At 41.6% G+C, this 27,871-nt stretch overlaps 1 protein-coding gene across 12 annotated transcripts in view; it reads left to right on the top strand.

Annotated features, from left to right (window-relative positions):
• Positions 1-26,823, top strand: part of nbeaa (neurobeachin a) — a 99,377-nt gene extending 72,554 nt beyond the window's left edge. For 2 of the 12 annotated variants that reach the window (XM_040033292.1, XM_040033288.1), the window contains 33 exons: positions 1,162-1,286; positions 1,394-1,462; positions 1,597-1,765; positions 2,013-2,404; positions 2,812-2,948; positions 5,069-5,223; positions 6,052-6,178; positions 7,895-8,014; positions 8,921-9,054; positions 9,661-9,722; positions 14,062-14,126; positions 14,591-14,699; positions 16,318-16,484; positions 17,008-17,132; positions 17,218-17,364; positions 17,821-17,957; positions 18,089-18,206; positions 18,387-18,489; positions 18,571-18,686; positions 19,474-19,586; positions 19,844-19,984; positions 20,092-20,211; positions 21,399-21,551; positions 21,694-21,858; positions 21,936-22,025; positions 22,621-22,813; positions 23,255-23,326; positions 23,699-23,854; positions 24,199-24,369; positions 24,561-24,662; positions 25,071-25,267; positions 25,379-25,530; positions 25,630-26,823. In XM_040033292.1, the coding sequence (XP_039889226.1) occupies positions 1,162-1,286; positions 1,394-1,462; positions 1,597-1,765; positions 2,013-2,404; positions 2,812-2,948; positions 5,069-5,223; positions 6,052-6,178; positions 7,895-8,014; positions 8,921-9,054; positions 9,661-9,722; positions 14,062-14,126; positions 14,591-14,699; positions 16,318-16,484; positions 17,008-17,132; positions 17,218-17,364; positions 17,821-17,957; positions 18,089-18,206; positions 18,387-18,489; positions 18,571-18,686; positions 19,474-19,586; positions 19,844-19,984; positions 20,092-20,211; positions 21,399-21,551; positions 21,694-21,858; positions 21,936-22,025; positions 22,621-22,813; positions 23,255-23,326; positions 23,699-23,854; positions 24,199-24,369; positions 24,561-24,662; positions 25,071-25,267; positions 25,379-25,530; positions 25,630-25,720 (4,493 nt within the window). In that variant the 3' untranslated portion in view covers positions 25,721-26,823. The remainder of the gene's footprint in view (positions 1-1,161; positions 1,287-1,393; positions 1,463-1,596; positions 1,766-2,012; positions 2,405-2,811; positions 2,949-5,068; positions 5,224-6,051; positions 6,179-7,894; positions 8,015-8,920; positions 9,055-9,660; positions 9,723-14,061; positions 14,127-14,590; positions 14,700-16,317; positions 16,485-17,007; positions 17,133-17,217; positions 17,365-17,820; positions 17,958-18,088; positions 18,207-18,386; positions 18,490-18,570; positions 18,687-19,473; positions 19,587-19,843; positions 19,985-20,091; positions 20,212-21,398; positions 21,552-21,693; positions 21,859-21,935; positions 22,026-22,620; positions 22,814-23,254; positions 23,327-23,698; positions 23,855-24,198; positions 24,370-24,560; positions 24,663-25,070; positions 25,268-25,378; positions 25,531-25,629) is intronic. The other 10 variants (XM_040033298.1, XM_040033294.1, XM_040033300.1 and 7 more) reach the window with 7 other exon arrangements.
• Positions 26,824-27,871: the final 1,048 nt, after the last annotated feature.

The raw sequence follows: 27,871 nt of genomic DNA, 5'->3' as shown, positions 1-27,871 counted from the left end.
ACTGGAACTGAAAGTTACTTATGTCAGCATTAAGATACTGAAAAGTTTTCAAATTAAATGTGTAGTTTTAAAGTTAAACATATGAAAATATGCCAGTTTTTATTTCCCTGAGGTTTAAAATGCTTTTTTGTTTATCGCTATTGGAATAAGTATTTTTAAATTTTACAGATATACTGTAGATAAGTCCATCCATTTTTATCTGCTTAGCCAATTCAGGTTTTGGGGAATTGGAGGCACCTTGGGTAGAGAGCTTAGAGAAAGAGAGGGACAACCACTGGAGATTTGAAAATAAAAAAACAAATTCATTTTTTGCTAATTGGCAAAATAACCACAACAAGCTTTCATTCCAAAATACTTGTTGATTCCCTTTACACCATCTTGGAGGCAGTCCTGGCTAACTCTTGCTAATAATTGGCTGTCTCTGTTGTGGACCACCTTTTTATCATTTAGCAGCTTGTGACAAATCCCAGGTCTCAATCCCAGATGACCCCCATTTTTCACAAGCTGGCTCAAGCTGACTAACAAGGAATCCATGCAAGAGGTTTATGTAAATAAAACCTTCATTAGAGAGAAAACAAACATGAACTTGAGTGGAAAACCCAGGTGAGCTGCTTTAGCCGGTGAAAGCAGGCCACGACCGCATCAGTAGGAGGTTCATCACAGGGTGCTTCCAGTGGATCCAGATTACTTATATTTAATCTCTGAGTCTTTCTGTCGCTGTACCTTTCTAAGGAGGAAAGATGGAAGGCAGTTCCTCAGTTTGAGAGCTCCAGTGATTGGTTAATTAGCTGATTATTGACTTATTCAGTGTTTTATAATCAAGTAGAAATATTTGATTGCTGGCAGAGCACATCAGTTTACTTAATTTCTTAGATTATTGTAAGTGGAGTATTTCTAGGATGACCTTACATTTCTGCAACACCATATTGTAATGTAATTTCTGATGTAGGGCAGAGAAATGATCACATCACAAAATAAAAAGTTCTTTGTTTGTAATGTATGGGTGCATGTATGTGTGCTTTAAATAAATGCTTATACACGCTGGAGTCACGACATGCATGACTTCAGGACATCCCCTGTTTGTTTTTTCTTGAAATGTAAAAGCCGACTCCATTACACTATACTTACCTGTTTTTTCCTCTACCTCTCCGTCTCGTTCAGTATGTTGTGTGGCGGTTAGGAACTGCCTGGAGTGCAGGCAGAGACAGAGAGATCGGAGTTGCAAGTCCTCCTTAACCAGCAGCAAGTCACAGGACAGCCTCCACAGTGCCTCCACCGCCAGCAAGGTAGCACACGCATGAATCGAGGACGCATTCAGCAACACCTAAAACTGTCACAGAAACATGCATATATATGACACGCCACCTTTTGATATCCTGTCTTCCATATTTAGCAGGATCCAGACAGACTTCTCCAGGATGTAGACATTAATCGTCTCCGAGCTGTGGTTTTCAGAGATGTGGTAAGCGTGCGGGTGTATTTTTGGTATATACAGTATTCGTCTTGTTATAGATACAGGGAGCAAAAAAAAAAAAAAAAGATGCCTGAATGTTTCTCTGCTGAATAACTTTGTGTGCGTGTGTTGTTTTGCTGCAGGATGACAGTAAGCAGGCTCAGTTTCTGGCGCTGGCAGTTGTTTACTTTATCTCAGTTCTCATGGTTTCGAAGTACCGGGACATTTTGGAACCCCAGCGAGAGATTGGCAGATCTACCAGCTTATCCGGGAGAAGCATCCGCCACGAGATTAACTCTCCAACCAGTACAGGTGACCTTTGTTTTTCTTTTGCTCCATCATCCTCCACATGCAAGCATGATTTTGGATGTTTGCATTGTTTGACCAAACAATGATACTGATAAGAAGAATCAATATGACACCAATAAAAAATAAATAATAAAAAAAAAAAGAGTATGTTGTAGAATTTCTTGATAATCCAATCTGCACTGAGAAAATATACTTCTTTAATTGTATCAGTGTTTATCCATAAAAAAAAAAATCTTCCAAATTTCTCCAGAACATCCATCCACAGCCTTCTCCGACCGCGACAAACAGACCCCCACCCCTGTGGATGACTCCCCTCGTGCCGGCCTTCCACACACAGACTCGGGCATTGGAGAAGAGGGCCATGTGAGCGGATCGCTAAACGGTTCGGAGATGGGTCTTGGACTCGGGCTGGGCCTGGTGGGGAGAGAGACGGATAAAGACAGAGACAGAGACATCGGAGGAGGAGGAGGAAGTGGGGGAGGAGGCACAGATCTGTTATGCAGTCTGTCATCTGATGTTAGAAGGTCACAGGAGAGCCTTTTGGATTCTCCCCATAACCCCGGCTCCACCCCCAACGCTAGTCAAGCCCCGCCTTCGTCCATCTCCAGCATCAGTCAAACAAACAAAGGCATCAATGTCAAGGTGGGCGTGTGATTCCAGCATCCACATGAGCCTAATTCTGAGAAAACAATAGTCAGCACGTATCTTTAGATCTCTGTTGTAGTTTCTTTAAATATTTGAAAATCACTGTTTTATTTTAACTAATAGAAATCTGGTTTAATGCAGTCAAAATGTATGTATCCATTTATGTTTACCCTATACTGTAGAGGTCACGTGAATTTTCTATTACTTTTATCGCCTGTATTTGTAGCTGGTTGATTACCTGAGCTTAGATGCTCCTTTCAGTGAGCTTATGTGTGATTAGAACATACTCACTTTTCCATGTTAGATAAAAGAACAAAAATAAAACCACCATTCAAAGCAAAATTTAGTGATACGCCTCATAAGTATCGTGTTCTGTCTCTCGTTCGCTGCTCTCGGGAATGCAGGAAATCCTGAAGAGCCTGGTGGCAGCTCCCGTTGATGGAGGGGACTTGGGACAGGAGTCTGGGCCAACTCCCTATCACCCAGACCCTGCCTTGAAGACGCACCCCATGCTGCCCATGCAGTTCCACTCCTTCGACAGGTCAGTCCCAGTTTTTGGACCTACGTGGGGCGTAAAACAAGCAGAGGTATTAGCTTCGGTGCAGCCTGACACATCCATCAGTTAACCGATTTTGGGTACAGAGACTACATTGTTTAGTGTAGTGCTGTTTGTCAAGTTGCTTTGTACCAGTTTTAGAAAAACAGTGGGTGCAGAAACCGATCGTTGCCTCATATGTGGATAATTCTCACTTTGAACAAAGTTCTTTTGATGGTAACATTTACAAATACACACATTGTGCTCCCCTGCCAGCAGTCTGTGATATGTTTTGTTTGATGGTGACTACAATGGCACAAAGACAAGAAAGGCAAATGCAGCTGAGTGGTTTGAGTAAAATGGATGCATTAGTTTGAAAATTCAGTTTTAAAAAAAACAACAGTAATGTTAATTTTTGTTTATCAGCAGTGATAGCAGGATAGTTTGGATTTTAGATTTAGATACTTGGACACGATGGGGGATGATAAGTTTAAAAAAACGTTTCAGGTTTTTTTGCTGACGACATGCTGATGTCTCCTGTACAGAAACGGGAAACAATCACATCTGTATTATTAGTAGTTTTGAAATGCGTGCTCGCCCTTTCACAGTTTTGACTGCTATGTTGACATTTTTGGAAGATTAATCAGATCTCTTTCTGTATCTCTGCACAAAAGAAAGACCTGCACTTGTTTTAAAAAAAAAATAAAAAGCATGTTCGCAATAGTTTTACCTACCGGTACTTTGACATTTAAAATAGTCTCTAATATTGCTGCTAAGCTCCCAGTAGTCTCTACATCTGAAAAATAAATGTCCTTGTTGCTCCCTGATTTTTGTCAGCTGTTATGAATAAAAAGCAGAAATTACTCTTTGAGAGGACGTCTCCATATCTTTGGGGACATTACTGGGCCCTGAAATTCACTCGTACTAAAAGGGATGTGAAAAAAATGTAATGATGATGATTCATAGGTAGAAAAATTGAGTTTGCTAAAAGAAAGTTTTCTGTTTCTTAGGTCAATAATACATTAATTAAATTAAGAAACAGTAGTTTCTACATTGAAAGACCCCTCCCCGAGCCTGCTTATGCTGGAGGTTTCTTCCTGTTAAAAGGGAGTTTTTCCTTCCCACTGTCCCCAAAGTGCTTGCTAATAGGGATCATATGATTGTTGGGTTTTTTTTCTCTGTATGTATTATTATAGGGCATGGATGGGCAACTCCAGGTCTCGAGGGCCGGTGTCCTGCAGGTTTTAGATCCTTGATCCAACACAGCTCTCGAGGCCTGGAGTTGTCTACCCCCGTTGTAGGGTCTGCCTTACGATATGAAAGCACCTTGAAGCGACTGTTGCTGTGATTTGGCGCTATATAAATACAACTGAATTGAATTGATGTTTGCACATCTGTCTGAAGAAGAACTTACCCCTTGAAAGCCTAATAGGAAGAAGTTAGTGAGGGTGGTCTACCCTTGGAAAAACTCAGAAACTATTCTAACTTTATTGATATATACTGAGGTGTCAAAACTCATCATTAGTGTTACAAAGGACGTTTTCAAATGTCATCTTCGTGGGGAAAAGAGTTTATTCTATTCTATTTTATTTATTTGGTGCTGTAGCATACAGTAAAACCCAGTGATTTGACAGTCTGACCATGCACTAGGCGACAGTGGGGAGGAAGAACTCCCGTTCAACAGCAAGAGACCTCCAACAGAACCGGGCTTAGTGAGGGACAGCCATCTGACATGACTGGTTGGGGTTTAGGACGGAGACAAAACAGAAAAGAGGATCATAGAGAAATGGCAAACGGCAAATGGGATGCACCACATCGCATGCAGTGGTCGTATATGCATATATGGAGAATTCAGAGGGTAGTGGAAGTGAAGTACTCAGAGCGTCATGGGATGTCCCTCAACAGTCTGAGCATATAGAAGCTTAACTTAGGGATGATTCAGGGTCACCTGACCTACAGGGTTTATTAGAAAGCATAGTTTTAAGATAAGTCTTGAAAATGGAGAAGGTGTATGTCTCCTGAACTATCGCTCACTGTACTTTTACAATAAGCCTATTTCAAGGTCTAGACGTAACAAATACATGGATACATGTTTGCCTGATGCCTTTATGTCTCGTCTTTCACAGGAGTGTCGTGGTTCCAGTCAAAAAGCCTCCACCCGGCAGCCTGTCAGTCAACACTGTGGGCACGCCCACCACTAGCGGAGGAGCCTCAGCTGGCAGCACACCCAACATTTTTGCTGCTGCAACAGCAACACCCAAGAGCATGATCAACACTACAGGTGGGAGAGAACACACAGCTGTAGCGCACGCTTAACCCACCCATGTCTTTTTGAACCTACTCGTGTAATTTCGACGTGCATATATTCGATATTTTACTCATAAAGACTTTTGCCCAGTTGGTAGTGTGTGTGCTAAAGGAGATGGAGCACATAGAGAACTGCAGCATGACAAAGGTGTTTGTGTAAAAGGCCTCAAGCAGCTCAGAAACCGCTCAATCAAGCAAGGTTGAATTTCTTCTTTTGTTACAAAAAGTCTTTGAAGCTTCACGCTTTTGTCCTTTAACAGGCGGAGCAAACTGAACCAGCAGATCCTTTCAGGGTTAGTTTTAGCTTGTATATGAGGGCAGATGAAGGAAGTTGCAGACTGCGCAGCAACTATAAGATACTTATCTTATGGTGGACGTTGCACATATGGCTCATACTTAATACTGAATGCAGAAAAAACAGAGAGATATTGTTTATTAGATGATCCTTGACCCAAATTTAGGATAACGACAACATCAGCAGACTTGCAGATCATCCTTTCTGAGTAGAATCATGCTCAGCAGATCCACTGCAGCAGAGTGGATTTCTATTTGAGGCTTTGTCAGCCTGTTAGACATATTGTACTTTATCATACATGCATAATGGAGAAGGAAGGGATTTGTTCTCTGGAATGGATTCTGTATATTGATTGAAAAGCTTTTTTCTCAAACCGGGGCCATTACCAAAAGGACAAGCAGCAGCATGTCCAGTTCCTTTATTACTACCATTACTGTTAACTTCATACTAATCTTGGTTCTTGTTACTATCGTGCTTTTACTTTTTATCATTTTCCCTCCTGTCCAGGTGCCGCAGATTCGGCCTCCTCATCCTCATCTTCCTCTTCATCTTTTGTCAATGGTGCAACTAGTAAGAATCTGCCAGCGGTGCAGACAGTGGCACCCATGCCAGAAGACACCATGGAGAATATGAGGTCAGAACTCTCGCCATCATACAGCCTTTGGCCATTTCATTTCATAGGTTCAGTTCCATCCTACTTTATTTTGTCCCCCTGTCTCCGGCTTTTGTTTTTTATGTTAAATTGTCTTTTTTCCTGCCTCATTCCTGTCCCTTCATCCTCCCTAAAGATTTCTCACTTCACTTACACGTTCATTACAGGATTATAGGGTAAGATGAAGTTTTTTCTGGACTGATGTGGCTGTGGACATTTTTATTAGGCTCATGTAAGACACACCACATTTGACATGCTAAACTAATCAACCGCAAAAGACGGGTTCAGGTATCGTTCCATCAGCTAATATCAGCTAATATTAATCATCTTCTAGCCACACATATTATATGTTGTCATGCACACGTACCCCTGACACTTCTCACTTACCGTACAGTATGATGCTCATCACCTCTGATATGAAAACTTTGTATGAAAACGTCACCACTTACTAATTAAGACCGTTAATGTCTTAAGCTCAACAGTCTTTTTTTTTTGTATTTGTAAACATGTAAATGAACTTGTCATTAACAAAAATCTGTTTTGTCTTCAGACTTTATAGGTGTCACTAAAAAAATTATGATCATCTGCAATATGAGGTCTTTACTAATTACCAGTTAGCATAATTAGCAGTATTCCTTTACCATTGTAGGAGTTTGCACTGTAACATTTTTGTTATACTCTACTTAGACATGTTAGCAGATACAGTCATGTGTAAAAGCAAGTTTTCGCAGGAATCTGTGCAGTCCTGTGAAAAAAACTAAGTACACCTTCACGGAATTAAGAAGGTAAGTAGCAGCCAGGTGCTGCTAATCGAATGCACCTGATTAATTGATCATCGCCACGTGTGAGCATCTCTATAAAAGCAGATGTTTTGGCAGTTTGCTGCTCTGGAGCATTCAGGTGTGTCTAAGCACAATGCCGCAATCTTCCCCAAGTTTACTCCAACGTCAGACTGTGCAATGCTTAGGGAAACTGCAAAAAACTCAAGAACTACATCTCAGACTCCACATAGTAACACTGCTTAGGTTTGTAAAGCTGCACAGCTGAACAAACCACAACGAGATCAAGTGGAGATGTTTAGCTGTAATGCACAGCACCATGTTTGTCAGCACGGTGGTGGAGGGGTGTGATGTTGGCTTGTTTTTCAGCCAAAGAACCTGCTTTTTGGCTCCTTTTGTTATACCAAAGTATTTTAGAGTAAAACATGAGGCCATCTGTCTGTCAGATAAAGCGTGGCCCAAATTGGGTCATGCAGCAGGGCAATGATCCCGAGCACAGCAGCAAATCTACAACAGAATGGCTGAAAAAGAAAATGATCAAAGCTCAGACCTCAACCTGATTAAATGTGGCGGGCCCTCAAGAGAGCTGTGCATAAATGAATGCCTGAAATCTTCAGTGAAGTCAAGCAGTGCTGTAAAGAAGAGTGGGCCAAAATCGCCACACAGTGATGCAAGAGACTGATAAGGAAATCAGGAAATCATTACTTTGCTCTGTAAGGTGAATCGTGGGGTTTACTTTCACAGGTTTTTCACAGGACTCCATATAGTTGTGTAAAAAGTTTTTTTCACATGGCTGCACATGTTCTTCTAAAAGTGCGCACACACAGGAGTGGGTGGGTGCGTGTGCATGTCTCCCTTAATCAGTGCGCATGTCTGCACGTGTGTTTTTATGTGTGTGTGTGTGTGGTTTGTATTGCAGTGCCTATTGTGAGGTGGCGCAGTGTGCGCTGCGCAGCGGTCAGACGCCCCCTGAGCTCAAGTCTTTTAGCTCTCTGGCTGGCTTCCAGGCAGCCCCCCGAGATGCAGGACAGTGTTTTAGGCAAGGAGATACTCGTCCTGTCCCCATGCCCCTCCCTCTGCCCCTCCTCCACCACACACCCTCTGCCACGCCCAACCACTACTAAATGTTCCCAGAATGCCATGCAAGAAAGGGCCGACTTCCTCAACAGCTTCAACAATTTTTCAGTAGCAGAGTCAATTCTGTCATTTCTGGCATGGTCATCTCCTCACACTAACCCCAAACTCCAGGCCAGACCTGAGTCGAGATGCTTGTTTTAACCTTCACCGCAGCTTTCGCAAATCATCTGGTTCTCCGAGCAGGTTAAAACAAAACCACAATTGGTAGATTAGCGACCCAGGTCTGTTTCAGAGATCGCATTACCTACAAAGCCAGGAATATAAACTTCACTGCCATCGCGGCTCCATAATTGAGTCTGCTGCTTTGTACTCTTCATGTCTCAATTTCTAAAGAATGGAAAAGCATTTAAAATGCAGCTGTACACACATAAAGACGCAGTATACCATTCAAGAGACAAGTCTGGCAGTTTTTCAGGTTCAGTTTTTATCACACTTTAACCTTCACTCATCCCACAGTGCTAAGCTGACCGGCTAACAATTATCCTTTCTAACTCATCTTTTTCCTAGTAATACTAATACAGACATACTGCTTCCATACCACACCATCGTTTTTTTCTACATTCTGTGTCCGACTCGCACTTTTTTCCGTTTCGTTCACCTGCTTTTTCTCTTCTCCTGTGTCCTGTGCCTCCCTTCCTTGTTCTCACGTGTCTCCACATATTTCTTTCATTCACATTTGTCCCTTCTCGCCTACTGTATATCCCCTGAGATTTTTCCTCAAATGCTCTTGTACCCTCATCTGTATGTTGCTCATGTTATCGGCACGCCTATCGTTTTCATCCTTGTCTCTCGATTATCTCCGCCACAGTATCACCACAAAGCTGGAGCGCGCTTTGGAGAAGGTGGCCCCTTTGCTCAGGGAGATATTTGTGGACTTTGCTCCGTTCCTGTCCAGGACGCTGCTGGGTAGCCATGGGCAGGAGCTGCTCATAGAAGGTACAGGTGCTGTACACGGCTCCTTTTTCTCTAACTGGCGTCTCTCTGTGGAGTCTCCTCATTCACTGTCCCTCACAGTAATGTTTGTGTGCGCGAGACAGAGTGAGATCGAAAAAGAGTGAGTGGAGGGTTGAGAACGAGGTGGTGTGTGTGTGTGTGTGTGTGTGTGTGTGTGTGTGTGTGTGTGTGTGTGTGTGTGTGTGTGTGTGTGTGTCTTTGAACTGGCTGCTTCACCCATTCGTCAAGCAGGTAGGATTTTGCACTGTTTCTATTCAGCTAGCTAGATGTGTCAATATTTTTAGATAAGATTATGCCAGTTTTAGCGTTACGGGTGTAAGAGATTGTACTAAATGCGTTGCAGTCCTGCCTCTGCTCACCTGCTTCCTGGTGTCCCTCATCTTTTTCTCCACCGTTTGTTCTTGTCTTTTCTGTGGCATGCTTTTTTTAAACGATGATTGTGCACAGCAGCAGAAACCGCTGACACTACAGTGTCTTCTTGATGATATTTTTGTATCTTGCAGTGGTGTGTGTGTGTGCGTGTGTGTGTGTGTGTGTGTGTCACAGAGAATAAAAGAGAGGCTCCTGACTGTGTTGTATGTGTCTGTGCCACAGGTCTGGTCTGTATGAAGTCTAGCACGTCTGTGGTGGAGCTCGTAATGCTGCTCTGTTCTCAGGTTGGTAACTTCTCACCTCTCCTCTCTGTGTCTTGATGAAATGTCCTCACGCTTTCAATCAGTTTTGTCAAAACCTGACGTGTCTAAGTGTTTTTGAAAGGCTTTTTTTTTTTCGGGTGGGGGGGTTAGAGCACACCGGAAGCTTCAGAGTTATTGATCTGCCCTGTGAGGCAGGGACGACTGTGTAATAAGCGCATTGCAGATGTAATCTAATATCACAGCATAGTTTTCCCTCAATAATAATAAAATCAGGGCTAGAATTGTGACATATGCAAGGTTTAAGTTTTACATAAAAACACATTATGTCACAGACGTTGCATCTTAATTCGTTTTGTCTGGCTCATTTATCCGTCTGCTATCACAGTAAGCCAGTAAGCTCAGTTTTCTTCAATAAAACTCCATAAAACTCAAAGCGAGAGTGACACTTACCTTCGCAGAGCCTTTCACAAGTGGAACCTGTCACCAGCTTTTCTTTTCTTTTAAGTTGTAAAGTTTCTCAAAGCGCTCTTGTTCTTTTAGGCGTTCATTTCCATCCTCTCGCTCTCCATTTTCTTCATCTTTACCTCTATGTCATCTTCTCTCTCGCCTTTTGTCCTCTTACATCTTCAGCCGTGGTCATTTTTAAATCGGTGTTTCAGGAGCAACTGCTTTCATCTCGTACCACTCTCCACACTGCCCTTCTCTTTACCACTCCCTTTTCTTTTCCTCTCTGTTCCACTTCTGGGTGGCTGCTCGTCAGCATGTATAGTATTACCATTGGCTCCGGCCTTGTCTGCCATTAGAGACCCGGGAGAGCAAACCCTAGCCCAGAAATCGATCCTCCGGATGGGGGGATGTAACAGGAGATAGTCCCACGTGTCCTTCACAGCCTTAAGAGCCAGTGGAGCTAATGGAGGTCTGATAGTTTGAGGCTTTCAGCAGCACTCTTACCCTTCTCCACTCTCCATTCTCTCACAGACAGGAGCATTTTCACTTGTTTCTTTCATCTTTCCTTTGATCAGTGTTGCACTACTGTGCACTTTTCACACAGTCAGTGGTAAATGATGAAACCGTTTATGTCCTCTGAAATAAAGCTTTTTTTTTTCTTTTTTTTTCTTTTTTAAGCCGTTTACGTGTTGATCAGCTCGTCCAGTCAGGGTCTGATGATGTAACAGCATTTAGTGTGAAAGAATGAACAAATGTTTGACCAATTAAAGGAAATCCCCGATATAACAAATGCAGATGCCTTCACACAGGTTCACTGCAGTACTGTGTATTAATAATCAAGGGTTTCTGGCATGTATTGAAAAGCCAAGAAGGCATAGTTGTTGTTGTTTTAATTAGCATCATTGAAGATAAGTGGCTTTGAAGGAGGAATCATAGTTTAAAAGGATGGCCTGGATGATTTTAGATTAGTGGAAAAAATACTTCAGTATTATTGGTTGAAAATTGTGATTACCAACACATATTTTATCACTGTGATGCTGGTCATTAGGTTGATGTTTAATGAAAACAAGAAGGCCAAGAAAGCAGGACATTTGTGTTGTCATGGTTTGAGGAAATGCTGGCTGCAGATCAGTTTTGTCCTGTATTGAAACTTCTCTATCCTGATGAGAGAGATCCTTTCCAGTATATGACAGTGCCCCCATTGCATGTCACGAGAGCTCAGTGAAGGTTTGAGTATGAAGTTAATGTGAATAATGTCCTGTGGCCTCCGAGGTCACTAGATGACAACGATATTGAACGCCTATAGCAGACGAATTCTGGGAGACCAGTTTTCTCCACTTTCACTATCAAGACACCAAATGAGGGAATATGGTTTGGAATAATCATCCCTCCTGTAGAGTTCCACGCGATCAATATCGGATCAGTGAAGCTGCTCTGGCATCTGCTGTCACTGCGTTTCTGAGGTGCTTTCAGCAGGTTTCTCAGGCAGGAACTTCAACCTACTGCAGGCTAAAAGAAAAATTAAATTCAACATGTAGTGTAAGCTGTAGTAGATACTACATGTGTATATACTTTGCATTGCATTGCATTTGCATGCCCGTGCTATAATATTGTTTGGCCCGTCGGTGCTGGTTCCAAACTGATTTACTTGATAAACTTGAGAAATGTTTAAAAATGGGGCGGTAGATGTGGTTGCTAGGCAATATAACAGCATCATAATATAGCATCCTTTCTGATCTAGCACAGGTGACTCAGAAGGGAGTGCGCTAATTTACAGGGAGTGCAGAATTATTAGGCAAGTTGTATTTTTGAGGAATAATTTTATTATTGAACAACAACCATGTTCTCAATGAACCCAAAAAACTCATTAATATCAAAGCTGAATGTTTTTGGAAGTAGTTTTTAGTTTGTTTTTAGTTTTAGCTATTTTAGGGGGATATCTGTGTGTGCAGGTGACTATTACTGTGCATAATTATTAGGCAACTTAACAAAAAACAAATATATACCCATTTCAATTATTTATTTTTACCAGTGAAACCAATATAACATCTCCACATTCACAAATATACATTTCTGACATTCAAAAACAAAACTAAAACAAATCAGCGACCAATATAGCCACCTTTCTTTGCAAGGACACTCAAAAGCCTGCCATCCATGGATTCTGTCAGTGTTTTGATCTGTTCACCGTCAATATTGCGTGCAGCAGCAACCACAGCCTCCCAGACACTGTTCAGAGAGGTGTACTGTTTTCCCTCCTTGTAAATCTCACATTTGATGATGGACCACAGGTTCTCAATGGGGTCCAGATCAGGTGAACAAGGTGGCCATGTCATTAGTTTTTCTTCTTTTATACCCTTTCTTGCCAGCCACGCTGTGGAGTACTTGGACGCGTGTGATGGAGCATTGTCCTGCATGAAAATCATGTTTTTCTTGAAGGATGCAGACTTCTTCCTGTACCACTGCTTGAAGAAGGTGTCTTCCAGAAACTGGCAGTAGGACTGGGAGTTGAGCTTGACTCCATCCTCAACCCGAAAAGGCCCCACAAGCTCATCTTTGATGATACCAGCCCAAACCAGTACTCCACCTCCACCTTGCTGGCGTCTGAGTCAGACTGGAGCTCTCTGCCCTTTACTAATCCAGCCACGGGCCCATCCATCTGGCCCATCAAGATTCATTCTCATTTCATCAGTCCATAAAACCTCAGAAAAACCAGTCTTGAGATATTTCTTGGCCCAGTCTTGACGTTTCAGCTTGTGTGTCTTGTTCAGTGGTGGTCGTCTTTCAGCCTTTCTTACCTTGGCCATGTCTCTGAGTATTGCACACCTTGTGCTTTTGGGCACTCCAGTGATGTTGCAGCTCTGAAATATGGCCAAACTGGTGGCAAGTGGCATCTTGGCAGCGCCGCTTATTTTCTCAGTTCATGGGCATTTTGCGCTTGTTTTCCACACGCTTCTTGCGACCTGTGATATTTGAATGAAACGCTTGATTGTTCGTGATACGCTTCAGAACTGCCATTTAGACTGCTGCAAAGATTATCTCACTATTTTGATACTTTTCTGAGCTGTCAATTTTTTTGACCCATTTGCCAAGGATTTGCTAATATTATGCACCCTGAAGGGTGTGATGCTAGACCACCCCTTCTCTTCAAGATGCACATCACCAATATCTAATGGGTAGGCTTCGAGCCAACAGCTGGGTAGACAACAGCTGAAGAGGATGATGTGGAGAATACCATTGCCTATATTCTGCACCCTTGAGATTCTGCAATAAAGAAAATGTGTTTGTGACAAAATTATATGATGCATTTTATAAGATTTCACAGGTGCATAAATGGATTATTTTAGCTTGTTGCTAGGCAACATGATGACGCCATAGTGTCTGATATGGATAAGAACCATCAGGGCACCAAGATGTACCTGCATGCCAAGTTTGGCTGCTCAACTCCTGATGAGCTAAAGAGGAGTTTGCAAACAAACAGACACCCAAACATAGATTTTGTGTATCGTAGTAAGATTACCTGTGAGTGTTCAAGGATTACAATTTAATTCTTTAAAACAAAGAAATGGAGAGCAGAAGTAGAAGGCAGCATAGCACAGAAACACTCAAGTGAAGTACTTGTAAATCATATGTTTTATTTCATATTTTATTGAAGTATTTGGGTAATTGTATATTGCGCCACTAGTCATTCTGATGCTCTGATCCACTTTCATGAGCCATTGTAAAACCAACAGTAAATGAATTAACATTCTTTAGTCTCCAAAATAAACTGACTACATGTTTAGAACATGAATAAAACCAGTATAAAATGACCCGTAGAGGTGTGTGCGTGGCATGACCTGTTCATCATTTACCCTTTTTTGCTCCCAGCTGTGGTTCATCGTACTCTTTTTGGTGTCTCTTCTACACTTAGGAGTGGCAGAACTCCATTCAGAAGAATGCTGGACTCGCTTTCATTGAGCTTATCAATGAGGGAAGGTAATCCATCACACTTAATGGTTATCGCAGCACATCACTCTGTAATTCACACATTAACACTAATTCTGTATCAGTGCTTAACAACTAATGGGTGTGATAGAGCCCTAATGAGAACCTTGCCAGGATAAGTGCACAGTGCCATGTGTGACCAGCAGGAAGTCGAATCATTATTGTGCAATTACATTTACAGCTGATTTGAGCCGGTCTAATTTCAGTGCTTGCAGTTTTGCTTTTCCTTTTTACTCCAAACTACCCGAGTATCACTGCTAAACCCAACAAAGAAAGCACAAAGTGGAAAACGACAGCATTGCATTGAAAATGAAGCAGATGTTAGCTGAAATCATTAGCCATTCTTATTGCTGCACTTCCCATCTTGTTGAGAATTTATGTTTTCTCTAAATAGAGATGGTTCCTTCCATTTTATTTTATTCTTTTGCTCTTTTTCCACTTACTTCCACTGCCAGACTCCTGTGCCATGCCATGAAGGATCATATTGTGCGCGTTGCGAATGAAGCAGAGTTCATCCTGAACAGACAGAGGGCTGAGGATGTACACAAACATGCTGAATTTGAGGTATAAGCACAAAATACAACTTCTATTTGTCACTTGCTGTATGTATGCGAGCAAGAAGCCACAGAAACTGGACGATATGTATTGTTTTCAACGTTTTTAAAAAAATCAGCAGTGCAGATAAGTGAAGTCCTTTTGTTTTGTGAGTGCTTCAGGTATATATTGTTCAGGTTTATCTGGTCCATTTTCCAGAAAGCAGGTTCAACAAACTAACTTTGAACTCTGGGTTGGACGAATTTAAGTTTTCAGCTCCAGAAATAAGGTCAGTAAACTCTGCGTTAAGAGCATGCATAAGTAATGGAGCAAAAAGCCATCATTAATGGAGCTCTGATACCAAGAGTCACCATGGCAACAAGTAAATAATAAGCAGAGCTTATTTTTATCCATTGGAATATGAGTGTGAGTCAGTGTGGGCCATGACTTTTATCTTATGAGAAAAGAGTCAATTCAACCATCGTCTGGGTTTGGGTCAGCAGTCTCTGTGGATAAGCCACTACCCACACCTCATGACCGCAGCTGAGTGTCGGACCGTACACTGATTTCTAAATCAAATTTTTACACCCAGTATCACTGATTTAGATGATTTTTAGTGGAAATGGCCTCAAAGTTTTCAAACTGTGAATTTTCAGACACTGAAACCTTTACAAATTATGCATCTAGTAACTGCATATCAAGGTATAATCGATGCATATCGAGGCATATATTTGCAGCCTGTTTAACTTTACAAAGTTTCGTTCTGTTTTATTGTCATGCTCCCACTTTTTCTGTCACTGTGAGCGACTACAGCATCACAAATTATTGTGTTTAAATTTAATATTTAAACTTTAGTTTTAAAACATTTGCAAATATTTCTGTCACTGAAGTGAAGTGACTTGAAAAAACACTTTTTTATTTTTTTTTAGAAAAAACGGCTGCATTATTGTTCAAAGAATCACGGAGTTAGAAAGATGTAGCCTGTTATTTTAAACTGTTCATAAATCCATGATGTCCACTGATTGCTGTCTATGCGCTGACATCATTGACTGATTGATCATAAAAGCACTTGTGTGAAATATAACAAGAAGCTAATATGTAATTGGGATTTCATGTCTGCAAAGACGTAAAATTGTGCGATGAATTCGCTCTGCTATTCATTTTTCTATCAGCCTTACAAATGAGAAACTAAAACCAGACAGCAGACAGGTTCACAGAGTCTGTTACCGCAATAAATGCCTCAAAGTTTTATTCAACTCTTTTTGGAACAGAAAACTCAGTTTTTTTCTCATCTCAGGGTTGACAAACAGCCTTGATCCTCCAAGAAAATGATAATCAACTAATTCCCATGTTGATATTTAAGAGTAAATGGACTATCAGTATATTTTTTTATATAAACATTTTTTACTTAAGTTTTTTTTACATTAGATTGCAATTGACAGTTTCGGAATAACTTCAGATAAATCTTGTTAGCATATGTGCAATATAAGATAAGCCGTTATCCACGCGTGTATCGGCCTGATGTGTAAGGATCCTCATCTGATCATCTACTGACTCCTTGTCAGCACCATGTCCTCATCACAGTAATGGTCCACGGTCTTACTGTTTCTGGTCCTTATTTAACTTTCCACGTCCCCTTCTCCTCCAGTCTAACTGTGCGCAGTACGCTGCAGACCGAAGGGAGGAGGAGAAAATGTGTGATCACCTCATCAGCGCCGCTAAGCACAGAGATCATGTGACTGCTAACCAGCTGAAACAGAAGATCCTCAACATCCTGACCAATAAGCACGGAGCATGGGGAACAATGTCACAGAGGTAGACCATCACCGTGTAATCTCACGAGCGATCCCTGCAGGAGTATGAGTAAGGAGTCAGATTTTGATATAAATTAATGAAATGGGTGATAAAAATGTGCAGTATCTGACTCCTAATATATTTACTGCCTGGAAGCATCAAGAGACTGATGTCCTTATTTTGTTTTAATGCACTTCAGCTTTTGCTCATCCAGACCTTCCTACAGGCTGGCGGCCACATGTGATGTAACATGTAACATCTAACCTTATCCATCCTTCATTGAAGTAACTGTTGGTTGTTTACAGTTCATAACTCAACAATATTTGTTCTTCCTCTTTATCTAAAAGCCCGTTATTGGTGTTTGTAGAGTTGAAAAGGCCCTCATGGTCAAATGATGCCCTTTATCCTAATAACGAGGAACCTTTTAGACTGTAGGAAATTAGTTTGGGTGGTTTTTAGCATAAATGTCACATATAACGTCATCTCTGTCTTTAGACAAGTGCCTCAACTGAAATTGCTCATCTTTTTTCCTCCCGACTTTCAGCCAATTACACGACTTCTGGCGTCTAGACTACTGGGAGGACGACCTCAGGAGGAGAAGGAGATTCGTGCGAAATGCCTTTGGATCTACTCACGCCGACATGCCGCTCAAAGCTCTCGATGAGTACAGTCAGTAATGTTTACTAACATACAAATATTGCTTTGTTTTGTTTTTTTCCTGCATATTCTAACATGCTCACTTAAACATAAACAGGTACAGAAGACGAGGAGAAGGGACTCAAAAAAAAGAATTTCCGGAGTCAGTCGGTGGTCACCCAAAACCCGGAGGCAGAGCTCATGCTGGAGGGAGACGATGACGCTGTTAGTCTGCTGCAGGAAAAAGAGATCGATAACCTCGCTGGTAAGAAACAAACACACACACACACACACACACACACACACACACACACACACACAGACTTTGTTACAGTCCAGCTGAACAATAAACTCTCTGACTCTTGTTTTTAGTACGTTTTCGTCCGAGACTTTTTATCTCCAAAGGCAAGTTTGACATTTGAAAGCTTTGCAGCTAATCTAACAGTCTGGCTGATTTATCTCACAGAAGAAGATTAAATCACAATTCACTAAAAACTGATGCAAATCAGATCAAACACCTTGTTTAATCCAGTGATTCCTCCCTGGGTTTCATAACCGATCGGTTGTTTCCAACAGAGGGGAATGATTGGTCAATCTTAACTAACATGAAATGACCCTAATGTGCTGTTTTATATTCCCCTGTGATCATGCTTATTGGCATGACCCGGATACTTGTATAACTACCGATAGTAATGCCTGACCCTTGAATTTGTCCCCACAGGTCCGGTGGTTCTGAGTACTCCAGCTCAGTTGGTAGCACCAGTGGTGGTGGCTCGAGGCACTCTGTCCATCACTACTACTGAGATCTACTTTGAGGTAGATGAAGAAGATACTGCGTTTAAGAAGATGGACCCTAAAGTAAGAACAAATCATTTTTCTTTATAAGTGATCAGTGCACAGAAAGAGAGAGGAGGAAAACCGGTAAATTACAGGGTTAACTTATAAGTCTTTCTTTGTGCTTTTTTCCCAATAATGTGCATCTTCATTAGGTGCTTGCCTACTCGGAGGGTTTGCATGGCAAATGGATGTTCAGTGAGATCCGAGCTGTGTTCTCCAGACGATACCTGCTACAGAACACTGGACTAGAAGTCTTCATGGCCAACAGAAGTAAGTCTCCAGAGTTCTTACTGAAACGATCATACTCACAGGTGACACTGCAATTAACCCGCTTTAGTATAGAATGACTACACTACCTGATCTGTTTAAATGTACTCTTGGATATTAGCTCAGTGTTAAGTGAGTGGTTCATTTTAAATCAGCATTAACTGTATCTTGTTCTCCCTCTAGCATCTGTGATGTTTAACTTCCCCGACCAGGCCACCGTTAAACGGGTGGTCTACAGTCTCCCGCGGGTCGGTGTAGGAACGAGTTACGGTCTGCCACAGGCCAGGTATGCACAGCTCTGTCTTCGAAGGGCAATGCCAAGATTTGATAAATGGAGAATTAAATTTCGTGTGTGTGTACATTTCAGGCGGATTTCCTTGGCCACTCCTCGCCAGCTGTTCAAGTCATCCAACATGACGCAGCGCTGGCAGCGGAGAGAGATCTCTAACTTTGAGTACCTCATGTTCCTCAACACTATTGCAGGTGAAGTCCACTTTAAATGAGCGCTGACTCTTCTACCTCTGGACCTGTCAATGATATACGTGTGAACAGAAGATCGGTCAAGCACACAAATCTGGCTGATATGTCCAAACATTTCTGCTGAGTCATACGGACATTTCTTATTCACTGTGAAGTTTTTTTAGCAGTTTAAACTTATTTGGTTGCTTCGATTGCCAAGGGTAGAAAACGCACACTTCCATTGTGTATTTCCTTCATTGGTGATTCTATAAACACTTTAATGAAGAGGGCAGACAAAGAAGGTGACAGATTTGTAATAAGATGAATGCTTTGTCTGCAGTTTGCCAAATTGTTCTTTATATACTAGAACACAGATTTAGAAAAATGAATAAAACCACTTGTTTTAATACATGTCGAGATACTGAGTAAGTGTCAGAAGCACACAAAGAAACTGAGTGAATATTTGTTTAACTCCTGACATCATTTATCAACAGTTTGTACTTTTATCTCTCTGCTTGACTTTCTTTTTTTTTAACTAAAAACATGCGTCTTTAGTTAATGAGTGTATAACATTTCATCTGGGCTCAGCGGTTCGTTAATATTTCAGCACGAGTCCGGCATAATGGATGTGTAAGATTTTAAAATATTTATAGCAACATTTCTTTTCCCAGAGTAACATTTACACAGACATTTTATAGTTTGTTATAATCTAAGAGTAGTGTGTGTGTGTGTGTGTGTGTGTGTGTCCTTGCAGTTTATAACAAGACTAACGCCACACTGTTGTCGCTGATCGCTGTTGTGTCTTCTGCAGGGAGGACCTATAATGATTTGAACCAGTACCCTGTCTTCCCTTGGGTCTTGACCAACTATGATTCAGAGGAGCTCGATCTCACACTACCGGGCAACTTCAGAGACCTTTCCAAGGTTAGAGCTCCCACCCATAAAACTCTTTATGCACCTTTTCCAATTTCCTGCGTGTGTGCTACTTGGAGATGCTATCAACTCAAATGAATCAAAGTCACAAAATAGCATTTACGGTACATAATGTGCCAAGGAATAGCACAAATCTCTCCTTATCACATCCCCACCAAGAGCGTATACACCCCGCTATGCAGAAGAACGCTAATGTGTGGTTTCTCTTCAAAGTATTCATCCAGTTATTTCTCTCTGATTTCTTCTAGCCAATCGGTGCCCTGAATCCCAAACGAGCAGCATTTTACGCTGAGCGCTACGAGACATGGGATGACGACAGCGCACCTCCTCACCACTACACAACCTTATACTCCACAGCTCATTCAACACTGATGTGGATGCTCAGAATAGTGAGTGCCTACTTAACACACTTATAAACTGGAAACAGCTAACTAAACACACGCCAGACACTCAGGGCTGCTTTTCACATGAACGTGTCTGTTTTTTGTTCCTGTAGGAGCCCTTTACCACATTTTTCCTCAGCGCTAATGATGGTAAGTTCGACCATCCAGAGAGAGCCTTTTCTGGCATCGGTCGCTCGTGGAGGAACTGCCAGAGGGACACGGCTGATGTGAAGGTAACGTGGAACAACCTACTGAAGTGACTGGTTTGAGGTTGTTGGACTAGATGTATTCAGCATAAAATCCATCCGCACTGAGACCTAACACCAGGAGCATGAAATTATGATTTCATTTCTTTCATTTCCAATTTGAAAGTATTTAGAAGTGGCCTTATGGCCTCAAGTGGTTAACATATTTGTTTTGCATATGAGGAAAGGTCCTCAGCTTGATTCCAGGAGGAGGCACAACCCCAGTTTTGAGGGTTTACAAGCCAGCGGTGGTCGCACTCCAGGATAAATGGGAGTTTTGCAGGGAAGGCATCTGGTGACAAATCTGTGCCAGATCAGACATGTGGAGCCATTTGCTGTGGTGACCCCTTGGGAAATAAGGGAGCAGCTGAAAGTACCATATGTGAAATATTTGATAATAATTTGCTAAAGGAGCATCAATAATTGATGTGGATTTTTCTTAGATCCAGTTAACTAAAGCAGCAGCATAGCCTGTTATTATACTGAGAGTGCAGAGGGTGGATTGTTAGATGTTCACCAGGCTAGGTATTTTGTGTGATTTTGGTTTGTTGGCTGTTTGTTTCTGATCGTGGGGTGTTCGTTTTATAATATAACCCACAATTTCAATGTTTTTTTTTATATGAAAATGCATTGAAATTAAATTTAGCTTCCACTAAAACAACAAATAACGAGTTGGTTTTTTACATGTAACAAAGAAATAATTATACTGTAAGTAATTTTAAGTGCTGCATAATTATTTTCAAGTACTGCATAATTTTCTGGTAATTTGGCTGAAAACAAAATAATATTTTGCCATCTTACAGAGCAAGTAGGCTGTACCTGTGTGTGGGCTGTATTATAGAGTGGCTTAACCGAAATTGTTTCTGTTTTAAGGGAAAGGAGATACAAATTGTACTGCTTAAGTAATTTTCGGTATTGTGTAATTACCTGGTAATTTTGCAGAAGAACAATATTTCCCCATCGTAAGTAGGCTGTACTCTTCAGGTCTTTATTTTTTCTATTATTTAATTGTGCTTTTTTGTTTATGATGTACTCAAAATCAGTTACAATATCATTTGTGTCTCCTTTCCAGTAAGATATGCAGACATTAAGCAAGGTTAAGCCACCACACGGCACAGCATGCTCCTCAAAAAGAGGCAGTGACTGAACAATGTGTTTTTGCTCATGTCCATAAGGAGCTGATCCCAGAGTTCTACTACTTGCCCGAGATGTTCGTCAACAGTAATGAATATGAGCTTGGGATGCGCGAAGATGCAGTTCCTGTAAGTGATGTGGAGCTTCCCGTCTGGGCCAAGAAACCCGAGGATTTTGTTCGCATTAACCGCATGGTGAGAAAAACAGAGACTTGTTTTTTTTTTTAATACTAAACCTGGAAGTTTTGTTTCTTTTTTTTTTTTTTTTTTGCCTCACCTTCAAATCTGGAGATAAACTGCGAATATTCTCTCTCTCTGAATCTTTCCCTCTCTCCAGGCATTGGAGAGCGAGTTCGTGTCGTGCCAGCTTCACCAGTGGATTGATCTAATATTTGGCTACAAGCAGCGAGGGCCAGAAGCGGTGCGAGCTCTCAATGTGTTCAACTTCTTATCCTACGAGGGAGCAGTCAACCTAGACAATCTAGATGCTGTACAGCGTGAGGTTTGTTGACGATTATCATTAAAGTGCAGAAATCGAACTTGTGCGTGGTAAGCCCATCTCTTCCTCTCTGATTCCAGCTGATTGAGGCCCAGATTCAGCTTAGTGGTCAGGTGCCCTCCCAGCTGCTGATCGAGCCACACCCACCTCGGTCCTCCGCCATGCACCTGGTGAGATACCTCAACAGCCTTAGCACATCTTGGCACGCACTTACAGACAAACACCTGATGAAAACACCAAGTCAACTGTAGGAGCGCTGCAGAGCTACTGAGCTAGTAGTGCTTTGAATCTTCATTGTTTTCATTTATTTATCATATTTTTAAAACATTTCTACCCAGTGCATCAATTATTTTTAGTCCGCATTCTCCGAGAGGAATAGCTTCCATTAGCAAGATGTAAGCTATTTGAAGTTTTATTACATACAGTAGTATGTAATGGTGTTTGTAGCCTCTCTGTAGTCCCTGCTACCCTCAGCAGCATGAGGCCTCTGCTTCTCTACATCAGAGCCATCAATGTCAACCCAAACCCGTCAGACCCCGAGCCCTCAGCAACCGGTGCATCCGCCTCCTTTCCTAGACCTAGAGCCGCCCTCAGTGTGTGTACCTGCTCTGACCCTGTGCTCCCACTAATATACCGTTTCCCCTGCCGTCCCTCTGTCTCATCTGTTCTGTCTGTCCCTCTCCCTTCGTCTCCATCCCCCTTCCTCCAACCTACCCTCTTGCCCTTTCTCTCTCTCCCTTTCTCTTTCTCTGTCTGTCTCACCAGTGTTTCCTTCCCCAGAGCCCTCTGATGTTTAAGGATCAGATGCAGCAGGATGTCATCATGGTGCTCAAGTTTCCCTCCAACTCTCCCGTGACACACGTTGCGGCCAACACGCTCCCCCACCTCAGCATACCAGCAGCCGTGACGGTCACATGTAGCCGGCTGTTCGCCGTAAACCGCTGGCACAACACTGTCGGTGAGTGTACATTGATGGAAGTCCGCGTAAAATTTAAATTATTAAAGAATTTTTGCGACTGATTTCCCAAAGCCGGTAATGCTTGTATACTTACAGCTGAGCCCGAAGCATTTGCTCTTGTTGTTTCATACTGCCCTTTAGTCCTGTTTTGTTCACACCCTCGATGTTGACATAGAAATATTTGTTAATTAAAGCTTCAATTAACCTTATTAATGACCTCATTAGCGCAACAGACTACGTGTAATTAATCATGGTAATGTGATTATACAGGATCACGGGCAGCTTAAGTGGCTTTTAGTACCGACTGCCACACGAGGCACTTAATTTTTAATGTACGCTTGCATCAGAGCTCCCATCAGAGAGCACTAGATCAGGCCTTCTTCACCACTTGAAGATGTGCGTATGTATGACTGTGTAATATTTGTGCCTCAAACCCTTCAGGCCTCCGTGGAGCTCCAGGATACTCCCTAGAACAAGCTCATCATCTGCCCATTGAGATGGACCCTCTCATTGGTCAGTGCTCACACATATTCACAGCATTTTATCCATTCAAAAAGTTATAGATGCAATTTATGTTGAATTTTATTGACCAGAGGTGGGATGTGGCCCAGATGCAGATCTGAATCAAGGAGTTTTTAATATTATAGGTTATTGCAGAATTTATCACAGATGCTTATATGCAGCTCTTGTTTTTATATAAGCAGTTGCAGTATAACCATAGTTTTGATACACATGTTCTGTAAGTAGATAAAGGGAATTTCCAGATCACTGGGGGAGCTGTGGCCAAAGGCATCACGTGATGCATCGGGGATTTAGATATACTGTTAACCATTTTCCATTTTTCTGCCCTCATTAGCCTGATTACATCTTTTTCTTCCCATGTAGCAAACAACTCAGGCGTGAACAAGCGTCAGATCACTGACCTGGTGGACCAGAGCATCCAAATTAACACACACTGTTTTGTGGTTACTGCTGATAACCGTTACATCCTCGTCTGCGGCTTCTGGGACAAGAGCTTCCGCGTTTACTCCACAGAAACTGGTTGGTTTTTGTATTATTTATAAGTCATGTCAAGCACTAAGTACAGCAAGCATTTCCTCGAGGCTGTCAGCTTCCTTTTTGAAGCTTAAATTTATGATTCTGTCAGAGTCTTTGCTTTGCATGTTTATTAATTTATTACATAGAAGAGATGCAGGCTTTTTTGGAAATACATGCAGGCACATGGAGGTAGATGCTGTTTTTACTGATCCTCGGGTTTAAAAGGAGACACGGCTTGATTAAGTTATCATCACGAAGCACTTTTATCCCACCGTCGCCTTCCAGGAGTTTGATAAGGAGAGGCACACACACGTTGGCAAACTTGTCTACCTCCCTGCTCTCCACAGGAAAGCTGACCCAGATAGTTTTTGGCCACTGGGATGTGGTGACGTGTCTGGCTAGGTCAGAGTCTTACATTGGAGGAGACTGCTACATCGTGTCAGGATCCAGAGATGCCACTCTTCTTCTGTGGTACTGGAGTGGGCGGCACCATATTATAGGGGACAACCCTAACAACAGTGAGTGGTGAAATGGTGGATACAGAATGTGTGCAAGTTAACTAGTCGTTGTTTGGGACATGAGTGCATGAATGCGCTTCAAGGTCAAACATTAAGTTGAATAATTAGAGCATGTTTATTGTATATTTACAGCAATGGAAACATTTTGACTGCAAATGTAGTGGTTTGACTCCTAACTGTGTTTTCCTCAGGTGACTATCCTGCTCCCAGAGCAGTACTGACAGGACATGACCACGAGGTGGTGTGTGTGTCCGTCTGCGCGGAGCTGGGATTGGTTATTAGTGGAGCCAAAGGTTTGTACATCTTTATATGTCTTTCCCCAGAAGAGGTTTATTTGCAAATAAATATTTAATTTAATTAAAAAAGACCCATATGGAAAAGAAATAGTAAAAACTTATATGTGATTTACTCATGAAAGTGGCCACTTTCTCATTACTTTCATATATTGTTTTAGTAAGTATCCAAAACATACAAGTTTCATTATATAATTTTTCAAGGGATCTTATATCTGTTTTCACTCTTATATGCTTTTCATACAAGTTTCACACAAGACAGATACAAATTTTATAAGATTTATAAATATCTTTTCCATATGGGGATGCACATCAGAGAACAGTGGCGTGGACGCAGTGAACGTTAATCACAGTGAATGTTGCTTTTGCCGAAGCTTTACACTATCTTGCTTTGATCTTTTCCCTCAGAGGGCCCGTGCCTCGTCCACACTATCACAGGGGACCTGCTCAGAGCCCTGGAGGGTCCAGAGCTGTGCCAGCAGCCACGCCTCATCTCGGTGTCTAGCGAGGGACACTGCATCATCTACTATGAGAGAGGCCGCTTCTGCAACTTCAGCATAAATGGAAAACTGCTGGCACAAATGGAGGTCAACGATTCGACGCGGGTAAAGCTGTCAGGGTTACTCGAATGCAAACATTTTCATACACTGGTGTTCACCTTATTCAGCCATAAACCAAGAGCTGCTTTTAACTTGGACTCTTTTTTTCTTTTCCAGGCAATCCTGCTAAGTAGTGACGGGCAGAATTTGGTGACAGGAGGCGATAATGGAGTTGTTGAGGTGTGGCAGGCGTGTGACTTCAAACAGCTTTACATCTATCCGGGCTGTGATGCCGGAATCCGTGCCATGGACCTATCACACGACCAGAGGTAAAACAGGAAGAGGACAAAGACTGCGTCACCTTTGTGATGTGATTACAAAAGTTTCGATGGTTCGCAGATGTGATTTACTGTGTTCTCTGCCCTCAGGACTTTGATCACTGGCATGGCGTCTGGCAGCATTGTGGCATTCAACATAGACTTCAACCGCTGGCACTACGAACACCAGAACAGGTACTGAGGACAGTGCGAGGAAGAGGACGATGGCGGGAGGAGAGGAGGTGATGCATTCTGCTGTGTATCTGCAGCACAGGGGAAACTACAGGTTCAGAGACGATGGAAAAACAAGTACCGGACCTTAGGCTGTATTCCCTTGTGAAGTTCACTTGATTTTAGGATGCGACGGCGCTGGTGGAAACTGCTTCCTCTGTGCATACGTGTATGTACGCGCACACACACGTGTGTAACCACAGACACTTAATACCCAGAAGATACACACCAAAACCTGCTAATAGAATAAGAAGACTGCAGAGTGGGGAGGGGGAGGCAAGGTGAGCAGATATTGTAGAGGTCTTTCATACCTGTACCACTCACAGGACTGGTACATTTGCTGTTCCTCAAAGAAATCCTAGGTTTTCTTTTCTTTTCTTTTGGCTATGTTTAACATTTTGTTCTTTACTTTTCATTTGAGGAGATGCCAGCACATCGCTTATTGGGTGGATAATTAATGAAATATGTATCTAAACTGATAAGAAATGGTCAGAAATGAACCAGCTCTACCCATTGTTCAAAAACAGGTGCTATTGGCTTGATCTTAAATTCACCCTTGAAAAATTGCTGGAAGGTCTAATTTTTTAAAATTGTTGAATCTTGTTTAATTTCACCTGTTTTATTCTTTTCTTTTCTTTTTTTGAATATTCATTTAGGTTTTTTTTGTTCTTTACCCTCAGCAGGCTTAAATCAGATTTTTATGTAAATAAGGCTCTGCTTCCTTCAGAGTCTACACTTCTACTTTCACTACACGAACTGCGCTTATCACCTTTAATTTATTAATGACTTGCTGTATGTAAAATACTGTGTAATAATTATTATAATGTTGACAAGGCTGATGGTAATAACGGTGGTAAATGTTTTGCCAGGGAAGGTAATGATAAAGAGGTCTTACCAGTGCCACCAAGGATGACGAACACAAGACTGACATGATTTCCTTTGTATATTTGGTGATCGTTCTGTCAAATATGTACATATAGTCTCGGTTCAGGCTTGGCGGGAGACTTGATCAGCTGAATAAGACTGGAAGCGCAAACTTTCACTTACCCACATTTGTTGATTATTTAAAAAAAACAAAAAAGAGAGAGAATCAAATCAATGTAAAAGTTTTGTTTTGTATTTGCACTTTGCACCAATCACATATCATTATTTATTAGCTTGGTTCTTTCTGGTCGGCTGCCATTTCGTTTAGGTCCATTTTCCTACGGGATTATTTGTGCATTGATGTTTGTATTTAAAACGTTGAGCTCATGTGTGATTATAAGTTTTACAACCTCACAGTTGTAAGCAATATCATGATTCTGTAGCTGATAGAGGCGGGGCGGAGGGCGGAGAGAGAGGATGAAATGTGAGATGTACCGTATGTGTGAAGCCATCTTGATCAAATGCGCACATGCACATACTCTATCGACAGGTTCAACTTACGTATCCAAAAAAAGGTTAAATATTTTTGGATCTATGAAACCCTAAAAAAAACTATTGTATTCATGTTTTATTGCAAAGATGTAAAATATGACGTGTGAGTTGGAAAAAAAATCATGATAAGAAAATAAAATATGCAAAGAATTTGATGACTTGGCTTTTCATTGATCACAACCGTGTGTCACGCGTACATTTATCGCCATTTTGAGTGAAATCTTACTTCCATAAATGCGATTTCTAGTTAAAACGCTGCATTTTGCACACACTTGACATTTGTTGAACTACCTGCTGTTTTTTTTTTCTTTCCTGTTTGTGAAAATAGCAACATCCTGCATCACAGACATCAATACCCTGTTAGTAGTACAAAATTACCACTTTCAGTTTTCAGCATTTCCTGCATTGTTCTTTTCTAAAGAACCCATTTAAACCTACTCCTGTGGAGCTTCTTCAAATAACACCGGAACAGAACAGCCGTCCTCACTGAAAGTTGTCTCAGTGATTATACAACCTGAAATTTGACAGACGACATTAAAGAGAGGTTCAGTTTTATCTATTTTCTTTTATTTCACCAGTTTAAAATAGTCATTTGTTCCCATAGCTGAACATCTTTATGTGCAAAATTAAACTAAAAGCTAAAATTATACACAAGTTGTTGAATTTGTGAACTTTCGCTGTGAAACTATAAACAGATTAATATTTT

This window comes from Simochromis diagramma, unplaced genomic scaffold (assembly GCF_900408965.1).
Source record: "Simochromis diagramma unplaced genomic scaffold, fSimDia1.1 OVJJ01000216.1, whole genome shotgun sequence".
NCBI lineage: Eukaryota > Metazoa > Chordata > Actinopteri > Cichliformes > Cichlidae > Simochromis > Simochromis diagramma.
The sequence above is the reverse complement of the archived record's forward strand: the minus strand, read 5'-3'. Positions and strand labels throughout refer to the sequence as shown.